Here is a 20,284-nt window from a genome sequence, read left to right as displayed (position 1 = left end):
CAAACATTAATGACCGTTTTCTTTTTTTTTAACAAAAGCATATATTATATCTCCCAAAATGATTATTAATATATTACAAAGACCATGTTTTTCTCTTTGAGGACAGGAACTACTTTAGACTTTAGCAGTTGCTAACCCTCAACAAAGCCCAAGTGAGATTCACATTTTAAAACAGTTCCCATTTATATGTTGGTGATGTTGCTGTACACATTAGAAGACCTCCACACAAAGGTCATTCCAGGACCATGCGGAGAAGGTGTCAGAAGGTGTCCATTGTGATAACCTTCCCAGGAATAGTGGGTGACAAAAATAGAATGGAATGGAATTATGAAATTTAAGAAAAGTTCTGAAGCTCTAAAATCTAAGAATGTATTCCTTTTGCTTCGAATTAGAAAAATTTTTGTTCACTTCAAAACCCCAACAAATGTGACTTTGAAAGGGTTATTACAATAATTTTGAGATTCATCAACTGTAACTGATTTTAAAGAGGATTAAATCATAGAAATTGGGATTAACATAATATTAGATAATGAAGGATACATAAATTTAGATTACCGGTGTCGAAGTATTTGTAAATTTAGAAAGATAAAATGTATTTGTGAAATCAGCTAATAAGCTCAAAACTTTCATGGCTTTGTACTTTATTTTTCACAGGTAATTTAAGTTAAAAAATGAAAGAAGTAAGCCAGAGTCACACCTCATTCATAGGTGAATGGTTGAATGATTCACATCAGAACAAATTATTCAGCTATAAAGTAATTCCTTCTACAATCATGCAGATATTTAAATTTTTAAGCTAACATATGTTATCTTGGAAAATGATTTAGACAATCAAAATGATCAAATTATATCCACATTATTGCAAGCTATTTAGCCATTTGCCAATTTACCAAAGTAAGGTAAAAGACCCCTTCGGTCATGACTGACCATGGGATTGCACCAAGAAAATTCCCATCTGAGGCACAAGGCTGGGCAAGATTGTTTCTGTAAGACCAGCAGTTGCCCATGGATACCAGCCTCCCCACTCCATGCCACCAATGTTATCCAAGGGAAAGGCAAAGGCCAATACAGCTTGGTACCAGTGATGTTGCAACTCATTTATACAGCTCAAGAACACAAAACACATGCTGGTCCAGGAATTGAACTCACTACTTCATGATTGTGAGCTCAACGCTCTAACCACTGAGCCATATGCCTTACCAAAGAATAGTTAATACATATCACATTGTTTCTTATTGGATTTATTTTATATTCATTTTCCTTTTCTAATCACAGCGAAAAATAGTAAAGAATATGATTGTCCAGGTTCTTCTAAGACTGGTGTGATTCCTAAATCTGCAAATTGACACCATTGTTTCTCATCATTACTGTCTTTTAATGGCTGCTTTTCCATGCTTGCATGGGTTGTATGGAATCTGCTGAAGTGGATTTTCGACAACCAGATGCCCTTCCTGATGCCAATTCTTACCTGTTTCCAAGTAAGGAAGAAAGGCTTGCCTAACAGCGACATTCACTTACAACTATTACATGGCATCAAGGTAAGGTGAGGAGAAAGTAACACACAAACACACACACACGTGTGCATACATACATGCATATACATTCAATGGGCTTCTTTCAGTTTCCATCTACCAAATCACTCACAACTTCGGGGATTGAGAGAGATTTCAATGCTAATATTCAGGTAAGAAGAGTAATAGGAGCATCTGAATTCTTCGCATATGTACACTCACACACTTGTTCTGTTTATCATAAATGTTACATCATTATAATCAATTGAATTGATTCCAGTACATCACTAGAACCTATTCCAGGGATACTTGTAGAAATAAAAGGATAAAGCACTGAAAGCATGAATTTAACTTGGAATATATAAAAGGAGAAAACAGTTATTCGTTTTAGTTGTATCCCTAGCATTATTCGTTTCTGTATGATCAGGGAGAAATATAGAACACTACAGGATTGATTCTCTGGCAAAATATCTGCTAAGTCACGAAAAAGGACAAGAACAAGGGATCTCTTTATTACCGACCAGGGGCTAAACAAAGAAGGGGACAAACACAATCGGGGAACTAAAATTATAAAATGGAGGTATGAAGAAAGAAACAAAATAAAAGAAAAGAACGAATTATGAAAAAGGACAAAAACAAGGGTTAATGTTAATATGAACCGAAATCTATTCATGTTCAGATGTTATAATAAATTTGATTTGTTCATATGTCCTCTATTTCGACCAATCAAATGAAGACTTGTATAGGTGTCAGGAGTAAAGCCATAATGGCGTGTGTAAACATTCTTCCGGTATATTTGGCCATTATTAATGTCATTTAATCTTTTAAAACGATATTATTGTTTTTTTTTTATGAATACAAAATAACAATAGAAGAACCCCCTAAAGAATAATTTCCATCTGTATATATATATATATATATATATATTATATTGTGAAGTTACATAGAGGAGGAACTGTAAGTAAACCAAACTTGGATTATTTTTTTCTGTTTGTTAATGGGTTTTTATTTTTCATGGAAGTGTGGAATGGTTGGAGATACTCGTTCCAGGACGCTGGATTAAATACTTTACTTACCGGTCTATGTTGTTTTTTTGGCACGTAGAATGCTACATTTCTTCTAACACATATATATATATATATATATATATATATATATATATATATATATATATATATATATATATATATATATGGGAGAATATACAAATAATAACAACAGACGAGGACAGGTGGTGTAAATAACAAAAGTATATATTAGTATATATATATATATATATATACACACATATATATATACACACACACATATCTATATACACACACACACACATATACACATATATACACACACATATATATGAGTGGAAATGCTCAGTAATATTAAAACAATATATATATTTTTTTAATTAAAAGACAAAAAGCAGGTGTAGTATTTTAAATCGTTTTACCTTAGGTGAAAATAAAGGTTTATTTCACGTAAGGTAAAATTATTTATAATTATTTAATATAAGCTAAATGAAATACTTCACCTATGTTTGTGTGTGTGTGTGAATGAAAATTCGCTACAGAACACAACAAACCACTAATAAGAAACAGAAAATCCGGTCATCTGTGGCTTATGTCGCCTGAAATTCCTGATTAAATCCATCCCCGTTGGATAAATCTCGGTCTTATTGATTTTGTCGACCGGATTCTGATATTATCTTTAGACATTAACCTATCTTCTTTCTTTATTAATCATTTCCACGTTGTTTGTTCTACTTCTAGAAAGAAAAAGAAAATTGCATGAACTTCAAAAATCCTTTTATTTTTTTGTACCTAATACATAAGAGCATTATTTACCATAATTTGATACCTAAGTTCAAATTCCGCCTGGTCAATTATTAGATTCGTTCTTCGTGAGTCATTATACATGGACAGGAATATGATTAAGAAACCAATCATTATTTTACAATAAAATATTTGTATTCCTTCTTCCTGCCATATGTCTTATTTCAAATATTTTGTTTTTTTCATATAGGTAAAACCTCAACATATTTGAAATAAGCGTATCTTAAAAGGGATGTGTTATAAATTTCAGCATTATTTGGTTCAATGTTTTTTTTTTTCTTCTTTCTCGAAATAATGAAATTATTCTTATTTTGGCCCAAAGCCAAGAATTTCGAGAGGACATGGGGCAAATCTAGTACTTTCACATGTTGGTACTTTATTTTTATTAACCCCTGAAAGGATGAAAGTTCTCCTCGGCAGTATTTGAACTCAATAACAAAATAATGCCAAGTCTTTGCATTCCTTACATCTTCATTCATGTATGCCAAACATGAAGGTTGAGTGAGTTTCTGATCGTGACAAATGAAAACTTAAAAAGGATCGGGCATTTCTATGTTCTTAAAAAAAAAATGTATTTCAGTCTCATTATTCTTTACTCATTCCTGGAAGTATTTTATTTTGTGATTCTTTATTTACAAATCATTCTATGAATGCCCTCCCCCTGTCTGTCATGGTGGACTACAAGATTAACTAACAACCGATGTACTGTCAATAATTTAAGCAAGCCGTTACTACTAAATAGTCTGGCATTTATGTGATTTGATATGTGTAATATTGAATTATTTAATAAATCGGTTAATTTATCATTTGTTTTTATTTAAACCTTTACTTATTCTTCCTAAAATATTCTTTATTAACTCTTTCCATTCCAAACGATGGCGTGAGAGCTTTTTTTGTATTTTTATTTTCACTTCACATTAATGGCTACGTGTGAATATTTATGTGGCAAAGTAATTTACCAAGACGAACATTTTTCATAGACCAATAATTCGACAAGGAGCGGTTTTTTTTTTTTTTTTTTTTTTTTTTTTTTTGTAGTGGACAAATGATACATATTCGGAGGTTTAATATAGTGTATATCAAAATAAGTCGGTACTACTAAAGCAGCACGGTCCCGAGCGCGCAGTCGCGCGTCCGCGCTAGCTAGTCGTGAGTGGTCGATCCTAGCCCTGTCCCTATCCCTAACCCTATCCCTAACCCGCGTGTGCAAATGAATACGTGTTTAGGGTTAGGGACAGAGTCAGGGCTAGGATCGACCACTCACGACTAGCTAGCGCGATTGCGCGTTCGGGACCGTGCTGCTTTAGTAGTACCAATAAGTCTCTCTTAAGGGGTATAGAAACTTCTTGGGGTATAGGTCTTCTTGCCAATAATTGTGTGTATGTTTGTCCGTCCGTCCGTCCAGCAGCTGGGGGGGGGGGGCCTTCTGTAGCCTCGGGCCGACCGATGTTTTATGAGCGAGTTTGGTACACGGAAACTGTGTGGAAGCCCGTTTTTCTGCGTGTGTGTGTGTGTGTGTTATGTAGATAGGGGGGGGGATCCAAGCTGTGTCCGCTTCGAGCACATCTGCTTATTCCAGTATTACAATTCGCTATGTAGTTGCTTTCGTTGTTGTTTTGATGTGAGGTACGGATTAGAGTTGAAAGTTCTGGAAATATTGTTTGCAGAATTAATAAATAACAAAACGGGAATCTGGAAAATTTTTTGGTAATATTTATTCACCATTACACTTGTTTCATTTGCTAATAGGAATCATAAAATTGTACATATTGGATAAATATGTACAATTTTGTAATTGCTATTAGCAAATGAAACATGTGTAATGGTGAATAAATAATAGCAAAAAAATTTTGAACTTTACCTAGCAAGCTTATTTCTACCAGCTTGCTGCCTTACCCCTTCCCCCAGCTTCATTAATGACTGTTATTCTACAAAATTCTTCATTATTTTCAACATTAATTAAAACAAAGGCAGTGTATTTCCACAGAGATATAGTAACAAAAGGGTTAAAACTACACTTCAGCAAAGTCAGTATTAATTAGCATCAGTTTTGACACTGTTTAGATAATAAGTTTGACAAGAAATGTTTTAATAACGTTGCAAGCTGTGGCCCTTTTTGTCTTCACAAGTTACATAAATAACTGATATAGATATGTGTGTGTGTGTGTGTGTGCATTTCCTGTGTGAAATGGTGTTTATTCATAGCAGCAGTTTCATATTTCTACTGTAACAATATCTTCTCAAATTTCTTCATTTATTATTAACTAAGCCAAAAACCGTGAATTGGCAAACTTGTTAGTGATATTTGCAGTATTTGTCTCACCTCTTTATGTTCTGAGTTCAAATCCTGCCAAGGTCAACATTGTTTTTTATCCCCTCCCAGGTTGATAAGGTGCTAGTCAAACACAGGAGCCAATTTAACCAACTACCCTCACCCCCAGCTTCACAAATTTCTGGCTTTGTGTCTGTTAGAAGTCATTAGTTTTATCCTAAGCATGATATGCAGATGTGGCTGTGTAGTTTGCTTCCCAAACATGAGGTCTTGGGTTCAGTTCCACTGCACAGCACCTTGAGCAAGTATCTTCTGCCGTTCTTGTCTGACCAAAGCCTTGGAAGTGGATTCATAAGTGGAAAGGCACAACTTAAAGAATTCCATTCATTACCGAAGTGGAGTGGGGGCTATGCTAGTGTCGTGTAACCAATCCAGTAAAAGCACCTTTCAATTGTTGGGCGATATGCTGTGCTTGTGAAGACCTGTTGAACCAAATGAAATCACAACTGGCACCTATGCCGATGGCACATAAAAAGCACCATTTGAGCATTGGGCCACATGGAGGCAGTGACAGGTGACCAAGACCATTGGCGATAAACTGTGTTTGTGTTGACCTGTCAAGTGAGACTGTAGTTGTGGCCGGCGCCAGTGTCAGGTGAATGGCACCTGTGTTGGTGGCACATAAAAAGTACCCACTACACTCTGAGTGGTTGGCATCCAGCTGTAGAAATCTTGCCAAATCAGATTGGAAACAGATGCAACCCCCAGCTTACCAGTTTTCAGTCAAACTGTCCAACCCATGCCAGCATAGAAACTGGATGTTAAACGATGATGATGAACGATATATACACACACACACACACACACACACCCATGTGTGTACCTTTGTCCTGATATGTGATGGTTGTGAATGATCATCGTACTAGTGGTGGTGTTTGTTTCCAGTCTTCTGTGAAGAATGTGTCAATGAGAAAATATTACCTTGGTTGGCAACAGGAAGGGCATCCAGCCATAGATGATCTGTCTCCTCAAATTCTGTCTGACCCATGCAAGCATTGAAAAGTTGATATTAAACGATAATGATGTAGCAGTTACAAAGAAAGTGTCGCTTCATTATTACTATACACCAATTCAGCACATTATGTGCAATGATTTGAGCACTTAGGTTTATTTTTGTTGTTGGCACTCTGTTGCTTACGACGTCGAGGGTTCCAGTTGATCCAATCAACGGAACAGTCTGCTCGTGAAATTAACATGCAAGTGGCTGAGCACTCCACAGACACGTGTACCCTTAACGTAGTTCTCAGGGATATTCAGCGTGACAGAGTGTGACAAGGCTGACCCTTTGAATTACAGGCACAACAGAAACAGGAAGTAAGAGTGAGAGAAAGTTGTGGTGGAAGAGTACAGCAGGGTTCGCCACCATCCCCTGCCGGAGCCTCGTAGAGCTTTAGGTGTTTTTGCTCAATAAACACTCACAGCGCCCGGTCTGGAAATTGAAACCACGATCCTATGGCTGCAAATCCGCTGCCCTAACCATTGGGCCATTGTGCCTCCACAGGTTGTTAATAATCTGTAATATTGTAACACCAGATGCAGATTAACTTGTTATCAAAAGCATTTAACTGACAAATGCTTTCAGCACATTATTGTAATTTCTCTTTCATAAAAGCACCTGTATCGATGCCATGTAAAAAGCACCCAGTACACACCCAGGCACCCAACTGTAGAAACCATGCCAAAACAGACGATTGGAACATGGTGTATTTCTCCTAGTTCTGGAGAAACTTTCTAGTTCTGGTCCAACTGTCCAACCCATACCAGTTTGGAAAACAGATCTTAAATGATGATGATGATAACTGCAATAAAACAGACTGTAAAAACTAAGTCTAAAATTATTCAGCTAATTCGTTAACATTTTATTATCCATTGATTAAAACAGTATATCTTTTCCTTCGGCTAGTTATTGATTTTCTTTCTGAAATGACTTTTTATAATCAATTCATTGCATATTGTAGTATATACCACAACACCATAATAATCCCATTGTAAATCTTAATCTCGGTGATTGGATAGTATATATTATTTTCTCATCATATCTTTGTTTTGTTGTTGTTGTTTAGCCCATAGCAGTCCTCATTGGTCAGATGAATGATCAGAGATATTTCATTTATGACCATCCTGCCTTTTTGTATATGTATTATTGCATTGTCCAGCCTATCCTTTTTTTTTTTTTTTTTTTTTTACAGATAGTACAGTATGGCTGGAGGCAAATTTGCTCGTTCTAGCTCATTGAATGACTAATCTGTGGCTCCTCAGCAGTCTTATGTATTAAAGATATTTATATTTGTGAAAGTTGATTTCTTATAGTTATGGAGAGAAAGTGCATATTTATAAATGTATATAGATATAAGTATGTGTACTAGACTTAAAAAATATCTTGGTCATCTAAACCACCTCCAAGGTGGTGCTCCAGCGTGGCCACAGTCCAATGACACAAGTAAATATAAAAAAAAAAAAATTGTTAGATTTCATAATAATCTATCCTAAATCCCTTTTAATGAGGATTAATTTAAAAAAATCTTTGCATAGTTAAAACGTTTATTGCAATTTCACCTGACTGGCTCCCGTGCTGGTGGCATGTAAAAAGCACTATTCAAACGTGATCGATGCCAGTGCCCCCACTGACTGGCTCTCGTGCTGGTGGCACATATAAAGCACTATCCAAACATGATTGATGCCAGGGCCACCTAACTGGTTTCTGTGCTGGTGGCACATAAATAGCATCCACTACACTCGCAGTGTTTGGCGTTAGGAAGGACATCCAGCTGTAGTAACATTCCTCAGACACAAGTATTCACCCTCCCCACTGAATAGTGTAGCTCTTCACAAGCAGGAAGTAAAAACACTTCAAAATGTACTAGAAGGTGATGGCTGCAACATGAAGTTTTCTTCTTCCTTGTTGAAATGAGTAATTACAATTAACGAGATGGGATGCAGAGGGTTTGCAAGCCAATTCCTCTGCAGAGCTTCCAGCATTCTTGGCATCAAAGACAGCAGAGGTTGCCTTGAGGTGGCTGTGGAGCAAAACAATAAAAAAATTTTAAAAACCCAGCAGAATATGTTTCTTTCATGACTTCCTTATTATGCTAGTTTGTTCTGAAGTATTTTTTGTTTTCTCATGTTAACCTATTTTGTGTGAAAAATCCTTTGTGCTTTATAGGGTTCTTACACAACACACAATAGAACATATCAAGGAATTCTGTTAAAATCCGTAGAAAGAGCATATGAGCGTAATAACTGAAATATTTAACAGAATTGATCCTATTCAAACTCACTACTGTCGGGACCATGTATACTTTCTTTTGTTGATAACAGCATTTGTAAAGAGAACTGTACTTAAACATCTGGTGGTTACAGTTAACAATGACTGTATGGGAAAATTATATAAATCAGCACAAAATACATGTATGTGATTATTAGTCCTATATTAATATATATTTAGTTATAGGCATAGGCTTGACTGAGTCGTTTAGAGGCTTGATTCCAATCATGTGGTCTTGGGTTCAGTCCCACTGTGTTGCACCTTCAGCAAGTGTCTTCTATTGCAGCTTTTTACTGACCAAAGCCTTGAGAGTTGATTTGGTAGATAGAAACTGAAAGAAGCCTATCACGTATGTGTGTGTGGTCTAGAAATGGCTTGACGGTTGTAAATGAGTATCATTGTTATATACAAGAGAGATTCTTATTATCCAATCTTCTGTGTCTGGTTATGGTAAAATATGATCTTATTTGGTTGGAAATGGTTGAGGGTTGATGACAGGAAGAGCATCCATTAGTAGGAAAGATGCTTCAGTAAATTCTTTCTAACCCATGCAGGTATGGGCAAAGAAATTATATTAAGGAATGCAATGAATTTTGATGAAACTCTAGCATTTAAACCAGCCGTATCCAGGCGTATATTCTACCCGTTTTATGTCTACATCTGCCAGATCTGGCTTCTTGCACTTACCTTACATTGCCATTCTAAAAATGAACATTTGTATCATCAGATTCTTGAAGCTATGAGATTATGCCTCGTTAATTCAAAACAATGGGAATAATGAGCATTACATTTGCGAGAGAAGTCTCCATGCTTAAAGAGTTAAACTTTTGATGGAAAGTTGCTCTCTAATGTATGAGTTGTGGGTGTTAGTTTTACTACTTGTATCTCTTTTCGAGGTTTTAGAACTATTTCACTTGTTATGAGACCAGTGATTGTCTGCCACTTCTCTATTGATATAATGTGAGTAGGAGCGATTGACTGCCATCTCTAGCAGGCAGGGGTCCAGTACCAATGAAGGGTTAAAGGCCCAGAAACGATGGCCTACTGGTCTTGCCAAGCTGGAGGAGGAGTGATTCGCTCCCTTACTCACAATGTATTGGACACAGGTTGTGTGTCGTTAACCAGCTGGGAAAGATGTTTTCTTGGGGTAAAAATGTAGTAACCTAATTCTTTATAGAACAGCCATATTAGTGTGACAAAAAAACAAAGACATTACTGTCTAGTATTGTTACTACTTGTATCTCATATAGCGATTTTAGAGCTAGCTACTTTGCCTGATTAGCAAAACATAAAGAAAAATGTATCTGTTGTCTTAGATCATTTTAAACAGTGGAACTCAGTAGATAAAGCTATAAATGACAGCATTTAAGTATTTGATTTAAAAAGTTCCGCTATTAAAAACAATTTATTGCCTGCCTTTCAAAGTTTCTAAAATTTTATGTTTTGTTTCAGAAAATTTTGAAAACATGGGTCGTCGTGGAATGCCTGGTCGCCGAAGGCAACTAATTCAATTGGATAATGCTCCAAAAACAAGCTATTTAAGTAAGTTGATTTTGTTTTGTAATTTAAGGAGAGCTGAGATGAAGATTTTGGAACAGTTAAGATGGCAATAACAATGTCATCTTATTCTTATTCTTTGGTTTTTAATCTACTTCCCTATTTGGAGATATGTCCTGAATTCTGGAAGCATGCTGCAGTGTGTTCTATTTCAGTGCTCCATAACTGGTGTGCCACGAGATGATGCTAGATGTGCCACAGTGTAACCTGAATGTAATTTTTTTCCCTATATATTTAGTTATATTTTTAGTTCAGGTATGCTGCTGAGTTTTGAAAAGAATATAAGTGTACCGCAAGGGTAAAAAGGTTGTGGAGCACTGGTCTGTTCCCATCAATGGCAAACCTTTTGGCTCTGACATCATCAGCATTGTTTAACATCTGTTTTCCATGCTGACATCACAGTAAGGGAGTGGCACTTCCTCACACAGGTGGTTGCCGTGCGGCGTCGGCACTGGTGGTTCTGTGCGGTGTCGGCACTGGTGGTTCCGTGCGGTGTCAGCACAGGTGGTTGCCATGCGGCGCTGGCACGGGTGCTTGTCACGTGGAGCTAATACACACTACAACTAATAAATATAAAATGATCAGTACTCCCAGCTCTTGGTCACATAGTAAGAGCACAAGTTATACAAAAGACTGTTACTGGAAGGAAAGATAAATGACAAACACTTAGAACGAACTGGTTTGATAATATGAAGGACTGGACTACACTATCATACGGGCAATGTGTAAGAATGACAGAAAAGCCCAAATGGAGGTCCTTGATATTCAACCTTCTGAGAGCAGATGACACTTAATGAATGAAAGCAAATGAAGAGATGTACTGACCTCGTTTATATGATTTGCTTGTCCTCTTAATAGGAATACAAGTTACGTAGTGCTTTGTTGTCTTTTTAAATATTTTATTGCTCTTATTTTCTTGTTGCAGCTCAAACAGGTTGTTATCGACCTGATGATATATTTATTGAAAGCAAAAATGTTGTTAAAAGTAAGTGCCGTAGTTTGTTTTTTTGGCAATTTCATGTTTATTTTCCTTATCTAAAGGCTAAGACTACATAGATAATTTCAGAACAGGACATACTATGTGAAAATATGCAGTTCAATATGTATAAAATCTATAAGAAATTGAAATAATACTTATGTCAGTTGTATTAACTTCTAATACAGTTGTCACTAGGCCACTGTCTTATTAAAAAGACTGTTGCATTTTAGTTACTGTTTTTCAAAATAATTTGATGTGTGCGTACATATCCACAAATATATGTAGATATTAGCTCTTTAGCATTTAAACTGTCCATGTCCGGCTAAAACAATCTAGCAGGATTATCCCCACGTTTACCTAACAATATCATTCTAAAAATAAACAATCACATTGAAATCTCAAAGCTACAAAGTTATGCATGACTAATTTTTATCAATACAAATAAATGAGCATGACATTTGACAGAAATCTGAATGCCAAAGGGTTAATAGTGTGTGTGTGTGTGTGTGTGTGTGTGTGATAAAAAAAGAAGCCATGTACAGAGCTGACTTAGATTGTGTCATACACAGCAGAATGACGTGAATGTGGCATGGTTTGCCTATCAGCTGGGGGAGGGGGGGGCTGATGACATGTGAAAGTCCTTGATGATCAGTGAGTGACTCCTGTTGTTGGGAGCAATCATGTATGTTACATCTGCTGTGCCAAAAAGTGTAGGTCACTTGCTGGCTGAAAAGTCACACCTGTGCTGCTCGGACATAAGCGCAATTCAGAAATGTTTCTAGTGATGGCCTTACTCAACAAGGAAATGGCCATTGTGTGTGTGTGTGTGATTGTCATCATCATTTCATGTCTGTTTTCCAAGCTGGCATTGGCTGGACAGTTTGACGGGAGCTGGCAAGCCAGAGGGTTGCACCAGGCATGGTTTCTATGGCTGGACGCTGTTCCTGACACCAACCACTTTACAGCAGGTACTAGGTGCTTTTTACATGGCATCAGCACCTGTGCTTTTTCTTCTTGCAAACACAAGCGCGCAAGACAATGCCATCTCAGCTGAGAGAGGAAGCATGTTTTTTTCTGAAGTTGTCACTTTGTTATAAGTTTATAAATGCTACAGGTGCACACATACTCAGAGGTTATATGTCCTACACGCATACAATAAACTGAATATATCAACATAAATAATTAGTAGTAATATATTTGTTTCAATAAAATGTTTTTATGTTACTTGCATAGCAAGTGACTTGATCTGAGAATGTGTGCTGAAACAAAACCAGTTGCAGCATGGAAGGTGTTTATAAGCCATTTAAAAACATGCAAAAACCGTTAGATTCACTTCAATATTTAAATTTAATTTGTCAAAATATTTTTGTCTCTTTGAAACTGACAAAATCCTGTGCCGCATCTTTTTATGATTTTTGGTGAAATAAATATCTATGCATCTTCATCTTTTGCAGGTAGTCTTTCACTTGTCTGTGATTATACTGGTTCTGACTCGGAGTCTGAGGAAGAATCAGACAAAGGTGAAAATGATTCTACCTTAAACCGAAATGGTAAGTTTTTTTTTTTTCTGCAACTAGGTCCCTAGACACAAAAAGATGTAAATGTTCAAATCTGAAAAAATATCTTTGGAACCCATTATAGTGTATAACAATGAAGGAAGAGGAACCCCAAATTAACTGCATTACAATATTCATTTTTCCTTTTATACCATAAGTAAAAATATTCTGTAAATATTCTTTTTTAGGAGATGATGTCAATTCTGGGAATGACGCGAAAGATAATCTTCATGCTGAAATGCTTGGAATAGTTGGAACCAAAGTAGAGACTCCATCAGATATCTTTCGCCGGGAATTCAATGCTTATCAGAAAGAAACTGCTGCACCTTCGTACAATCGGGAGTTTATTGCTTTCCAAAAAGAGACCTCCCCGTCTCTAAGTACTTCAAGTAATGTGACTACAGAAATGGTAACTACATCGACAACACAATCCCAGAAAGCAAATGTCCCTCTGAAGGAAAATTCTACCACATCTGCGGATTCAAAAACAGTTCCTGGCTCCACTGAAACACCAGAGAGTGTATCAAAGAGTTCAGATATTGATTCTCAAGTTGCTTCTTTCCTTGCTGTAAGTTCTGTTTTAATATGTAGTTTTTAATAATACAATAACATGGGTTTGCTCTGGCACCACTGCCATCTTATCTCATCTTCCAGGCTACTTCCACCCATTCTTATGTAATTTCGGGTAGCCTTGTATCTTCTCTTTAGCAAGATGTCTCTACATGTCCTCAAATTGGCAGAATCATAAGTGTTGTTTTATCACCTGTGTAAATTACACAAGTGCGCAAATTACATAGGTTTTTACGGTATATATATATATATATATATATATATTTATATTTATAAGACGAGTTTCTTTGTTTCCATCTACCAAATCTACTCCCACGGTTTTGGCAGCTCAGCGCTATAACAGAAAACACTTTCTCACAATGCCATGCAGTGGAACTGAACCCTAGATCACATGGTTGGGAAGAAAGCTTCTTAACGACACAGTAATGCCCACACCTTTATGTTGATAAATTCTTGTGGAACTGAATCTGACCAAGTTTTGATTAATTTATGGTTGCTATTGCAGCAGACATACACAATAAATTTTTTTTAAATAATAATGTAATTTCTCCTGTGTCTCTCAAAATTTAGGAAATTGATGCTCTTGGAGAAGATGCTGAAGTTAAGAATAAAGAAACCGATGCTGAAGATAAGAACGTAGACCCTGTTGTTGATTCTACCAAAGATGACCAGTCTCTGGGATCTGATGCAAAGGAAGGCACCGATGCCAGTGGAGAAGTTGTGTCCGTTGTTGCTAGTTATAAATCCTCGGGAGATTCTAGTAGCGGTGAAGAAGAACCAGTTGTGTGGCCAGAAGGTAACTATGAAACACAAATAATTTTACTGTGTCAATTAAAAACTTGACAGTTTTTCAATGTTACACATTTCATTATGTATCAGGTTCATAGTAGCTGTAATTTCTGCTACACATCATTTAGTGCCTGTGTTCCATATCGGTATACCTACATATTGTATTTGATGGCATATAAGTTGTACTTTTTTCTCCTGAATATGTGCTGCTGACATTAGGGTGCATAAAAATGCCAGTGCATCTTTTATGGCATCAAATATGGGACCTATAAATCTATTGACATTATTTTATTGTAAACTGTACAGTTCTATATTTTAGAGATGAGGAATTCTGTACATAATTTACATTGGATGGTTAAGAGCGTGTGCTACTAAACCTAAGATTCCGAGTTCAATTCCAGGCAGTGCCTTGAAGGAATGATAATAATAATATCATAAAAATACCTTAGGAATGAGAACCCAGGGTTGGGTTCAAAATTCGACCAGGGCACCTGATGAAGGCTAGAGAGTAAATCAGCTGAAACGTTGTGGTAACAACCAACAAGATGAGGACACATATCTGTCCAATGTAAATAAAGTAAACTATGCATTTTTTTTTTCTATTTTCCAGAGCCTGTCAGTGAATGGCAACAGTGCCATGATGAAAGCACTCAACACTACTATTACTGGAATATCAACAGCAATGAGGTGACTTGGGAAATCCCTCCAGAGTTCACTCAGTACCTCCTCCTTTACAAGGAGTATGAGTTAACTCTCAGCCGCTTAATCAAAGAAGGCAAAACAAAACCAAAGAAGAAAAAAACCAAGTCTAAACGGTAGTTAATATTTTGATCTTGTCTTGGACAGTCATCCACATTCATCTTTACTAATTTTATGAAATTCTCTTCGGTGCCACTCCTCAACTGTGATAGCTCTGTAGCAGGGCTGTAGAATTTGGAGTCAGAAACAATTAAGGGGTAGCTGGAGTCGGAGTTGGTAAAACTATATTGACTCTGATTCCGACTCACAATGTCTTTCTTCTTTAATATAAACCAGTTATAACATATAGGCCTGCTCAGAGTACAAGCGTATGCATACACTTTGAGGGATGTAGACTACAATCACTTAATTACAGGCAGTGCTGTTATCGGATATTTTCAATTACACCAAAATCTTTTACATGCTTAGACCTCTGTGTCTTAATCCAGTCCTGTGTGTGTAGATTATTATTCATGATGTTGTCTTGCTATTTCAGTGACCCGAAGAAGAAAAATGGACAAGATAAATCTGAGTCCTCTGCAATATCGACAGAAGAAAAAACAGTATCAGAAAGTGCAGAGTCATCTGAGCTACAGCCTGATAATGTCAGTGATAAGAAAGACAAAACCCTTTCAGAAGAAACAGATGTCGAACCCAAGTTGGTCCAGGAGACTGCCTCCCCAGATATGACAGAAAACCCTCAGTGCTCGCCAGGGAATTCAGAAAACATCAACAACGAGGAAACTATGGAATCTGATAGCAAGATTTCTTCAGCTGTTAGCTCATCACCAGCGGCTGAAAGTTTGGAAATGACAACAGATAAATATACAGAAGGAACTGCCTGTGCTGTTGATGGAAATGGTGCTCACACGACGAACAATACCAACTGTAATAGTAGTAACAGTAGTACTAGTAGCAGTAATCCTGAATCCCTAGCATCCACCGTGAACATATCCGATTTAACCATAGAAATGTGCAAAAAGAAATTCAAAGCTCGAATGCACAGAGAGGACACTACATCCAACAAACAAGAACAGCAAGCCACATTGGAATTGAACCCTGATACTAATACTACTGTAGCTAATAACAAAGAAGCATCACCAGGTTCTGATTCTGAGCAGAGCAATATTGATATTGATGAGGTTGACCGGGAACTGGAATTGGCGCTAGAGAGGAAAGTGGTAAGTGGTGGAGTTTTTTTTTTAAATGGTTTTTTTTTCCCTACCTTTGAAAATCACCTGCGTAAATTACACAGGTGCGCACATTACATGGATTTTTATGGTATTTATGTATGTGTGTGTATGTATGTATATATATATTTATATATATATATATATATATATATATATATTCATAAGATGGGTTTCTTTCAGTTTCCATCTACCAAATCTACTCATGAGGCTTTGGTCAGCCCAGAGTGATAGCAGAAGACACTTTCTCACAATGCCATGCAGTGGGACTGAACCCTAGACCACGTGGTTGGGAAGGAAGCTTCTTAACGACACATCGATGTCCACAAACAAGATCAATCCCTATTTTAGCATTTGTTTTTGTTTTGTCCAAAGTGTGTGGACGTGTTTAAGAAATCTGCTTCTTAACTGTATGGTTGCAGGTTCAGTCCCATTGCACATCTTGGGCTGGTGTCTTCTTCTGTAACCATGAGCTGACTAAATCCTTGTGAATGGAAACTGAAAGAAGCCTGTCTCTCAAACACACACACACACACACACACGTGCACATGTGTGTGTGTGTATTTGTGGCTCCTCGTTTTGACATTGTGTATCATGTGAGGTTGTGAAAATAACTTACAAGACAAGAAAAGGCAAAAGCTTCCTTGATTAGCAAGGGATGAAGATGGCTTTGTGCTGGGTGTTGAGGGTTTAAAGTGCAATAGAGGGACAAGCACAGGTGTGTTGCTATTATATTTAAAGGCAAAGTCAACCTTGGCGACATCTGAATTCTGAACAGAAAGCCTGAAGAAATACTGCTAAGAATTTTGTTCAATATGCTCACTATCGTGCCAGTTTATGATCCCTTTATATTGAAATGGTCATTGAGTGCTGAAATAAGTAGTGGAAGCATTGCAATCTCACTAGTGTTGTTGGCATGAAAATGGTACCCAATACACACTGTAAAGTTGTTGGTGTTAGGAAGGGTGTCCAGCCCTAGAAAACATGCCAAACAAACACGGGAGTCTGATGTAGTTCTTTGATCCTGTGAAACTGTCCAGCCCATGCCAACATGGAGCATGATGAGAACGTATTCATGTAGTGTCCCTCTAAACAGCTTCCATTAAATAACACTGAGATTTTGTTTTGATAAGTTTTTTTCTGTGATTTCTGAGTTTTTAGAAATTATTATTCTATGTTTAAAAAAATATGACTGTATGTAAAATTTCTTATTAGAATGAGTTGAGGCGGTTGGAAGAGGAGGAGAAACAATGTGAGGTATCTGATCGGCACCACGTGAAAAGAAAACACAAGGAATCAGACAGTGGAAGAACAGCGAGCAGGAACAGTTCTGATGAAGATTATTGTATGTCAAAACCTCCCAAGAAAAGTAAAACTCATAAACATGCATCGAAAAGAACAAAAGAAAAGAAAGGTAGGTGCCATATTTGGTTTATTGTATTCTTTATTTTCTTAAAAATGGTTTTGTTTATTTTATACCAGCTTAGATATGATAGGTCAACATGTTTTGATTCAGGTTCAATGTTTGCTTATGCTGCAAAGCTTACAGATGACCTGCTGAATTGAAATCTTTATGTTGCTTTGAAGGTAAAACTGGACGTCTTTACCTCAAATCACATAGAGCTATACCGGTCATTGTTGTGTGATATGCAAAATTAAGACTGTGTGTGTAGGCACTTGGTTTAGTGGTTAGGGTGTTGTGTCTGTGATGACAACATTGTGGTTTTGGCTCGTAGACTGACAGTGCATCGTGTTGTTGAGCAGAACATTTCATTTCATGTAGCTCCAGTCCACTCAGCTGTGAATGGCTAACCATGTGACAGGCTGGCATTCTGTTCAGAGGGAATGTTGGCCTGCCTGCTTAGGCAGCAATGTGGCATCTTTCAAAAACTTCAACAATGCAAGGAAGTGCACTGTGACCAGCAGCATGCAACAACATTCAATGGTCTGAATCAATATACTGTGATATATATTATCATCATCATTTAACATCCATTAGTAATGAAGTAATATTTAATTGTTAAAGGGTAAAAGAAAAAAAAATGTTTTTTCTGGGATATGAAGACAAACTTCATGAGAGAATGATTTCAACTGTTGTAACTTAGGGTTTTGGTTGTCCAATTCTAAAACTTTCCATTTCCTCCACTCTAGAAAGTTCCAGTTCTAAAAGATCTGAAAGCAGTAAGAAGCGATCTTCCCACAAAGATCATCAGTCGAAAAAAGAATCTCGATCAAAGTCAAGCAAAAGTCAGTGGTTATTTATTTATTTATTTAATTAATTTGATTGTTTCATAAAGCTAAATCATTTTGAATGAGTTTTCATAAAAACATAGGTATGGGGGTGGTTTGGATAAAACAGATCATCATCATTTGACATCTGTTTTCCATGCTGGCATGGGTTAGATGGTTTGACAGGGTTTAGCAAGTTGCAGAGCTGCATCAGGCCCCAATGTCAGCTTTGGTGTGGTTTCTATGACTGGGTACCCTTCCTAATACTATCCATTCTCCAGAGTGCACTCGGTGCTGTTTACATGGTACTAACACAAATGAGGTTACTAAGTAACTCCCAAGACAAGACCCACCCACCCTCAGCTGAGGATGGGCTGAAAGTATTGAGGGATGTTGCTTTGTGCCTGGTGATGAGAAGTGTACAGATACCTTGTTGAGGAGAGATGCATGGTAACTCCAAATGGGAAAGAGAGAAGGTAGTGAAGATGTGAAATAAGAGAGGATGGTGTGCAAGAGAGATGCACAGGACAAGGGATGAAGTTAGAAATACACAAGGGTGGGAATAGTGGGAGATGGACAGAGGTAAAGGGGTAAGAGCTGCATTGGCAAAATGTGGGGTTGTTACAAAAGAGGAGGTGAAAGGGACATTCAGTGGAAAATAAGGAATGGAGTAATATGCTTTGCTCAAAAACGAAATATAAGACTTGTGGTATAATTTGAACTCCTAACCTCAAATGCCAGTGTCTTTAGTAGTGATATTTGTAACTTAATCCTTAATCCATTTTAATGTGAAAAATTTTAGGTTGTTTGCTGTGAGGTTAAAATGCTTATTCATTTGATCATATACATAAGAGCAAGCTTTACTGCTATTGTGTTGAGCTCCATTTGTTCTATTCCTTTTTTCATAGCAAAAATATTCATGGATAAAGCAAAAACAAAAACAAAAAATATATATATATTTTCATTTGGTTTAAGAAACGATTAGTTTTAAACTTTCGTGTTATTTTCTGCATTCCTCTAACTTTTGGTTTTATTCCAGGTTTAAATTACAAGAGTCACTCAGAAGAATCTTCGAAGAGTCAGGAGAGCAATGAAAAGCTAAAGGTAAAAATTTCTCCATAAAAATAAGGAATATGTTTAGATGAGATTACACTGTACTTTAATTTGTGAATTAGTCGTTGTTGCTTAGTCCAGATTAACAGTGATCAGGCAGACGTGTGTTATGTCTGTTTGTAGATGTTAGTGTGTGCAGAGATTCCTTCAACCCTCTGGTACCTTACATGTGTGTTTGTGATTTTGGTCTGGCCCTGAGACTTTTGAGATTTTAGATTTTCATATTGCATCTTGGGGTACCTGATAGAAGGAAGAGATCAAAACGACAATCTAAATCAGTGCTTCTCGAGCAGGGTCCATATGACCCTGAAGGGTCCATATGACCCTGAAGGGTCCATATAAGATTTTTATGTTTTAAATTTATGTGAAACAAATTGCTTATACTTCTGCAGTACACAAAATATTTTAACAATGTTTTTGTACAATTCTTATTAATATTCATAAAAATATGGCTGACTGGCCCTCATACAGGTGGTGCGTAAAAAGCACCATTCGAGCGTGGTCGTTGTCAGCACCCAGTCAAACTGTTCAACCCTTGCCAGCATGGAAAGCGGAAGTTAAATGATGATGATGATGATATATTGAATGCAAGTTTTCATGTATGTGATAAGACCCCCCCCCCC

The 20,284-nt window shown here is 36.9% G+C and overlaps 1 protein-coding gene across 1 annotated transcript in view; it reads left to right on the top strand.

The window, feature by feature from the left end:
• The first annotated feature begins 2,262 nt into the window (after positions 1-2,262).
• LOC106882474 (formin-binding protein 4) overlaps positions 2,263-20,284 on the top strand; it is a 365,705-nt gene continuing 347,683 nt past the window's right edge. Inside the window, exons 1-11 of the mRNA XM_052969175.1 lie at positions 2,263-2,468; positions 10,393-10,482; positions 11,423-11,482; positions 12,931-13,026; positions 13,221-13,600; positions 14,173-14,398; positions 15,002-15,206; positions 15,626-16,310; positions 17,535-17,733; positions 18,471-18,566; positions 19,588-19,653. Of these exons, the coding sequence (XP_052825135.1) occupies positions 10,407-10,482; positions 11,423-11,482; positions 12,931-13,026; positions 13,221-13,600; positions 14,173-14,398; positions 15,002-15,206; positions 15,626-16,310; positions 17,535-17,733; positions 18,471-18,566; positions 19,588-19,653 (2,089 nt within the window). The 5' untranslated portion in view covers positions 2,263-2,468; positions 10,393-10,406. The remainder of the gene's footprint in view (positions 2,469-10,392; positions 10,483-11,422; positions 11,483-12,930; positions 13,027-13,220; positions 13,601-14,172; positions 14,399-15,001; positions 15,207-15,625; positions 16,311-17,534; positions 17,734-18,470; positions 18,567-19,587; positions 19,654-20,284) is intronic.

Source organism: Octopus bimaculoides, chromosome 7, assembly GCF_001194135.2.
Source record: "Octopus bimaculoides isolate UCB-OBI-ISO-001 chromosome 7, ASM119413v2, whole genome shotgun sequence".
Lineage (NCBI taxonomy): Eukaryota > Metazoa > Mollusca > Cephalopoda > Octopoda > Octopodidae > Octopus > Octopus bimaculoides.
This window is presented reverse-complemented; position numbering and strand designations above follow the sequence as displayed.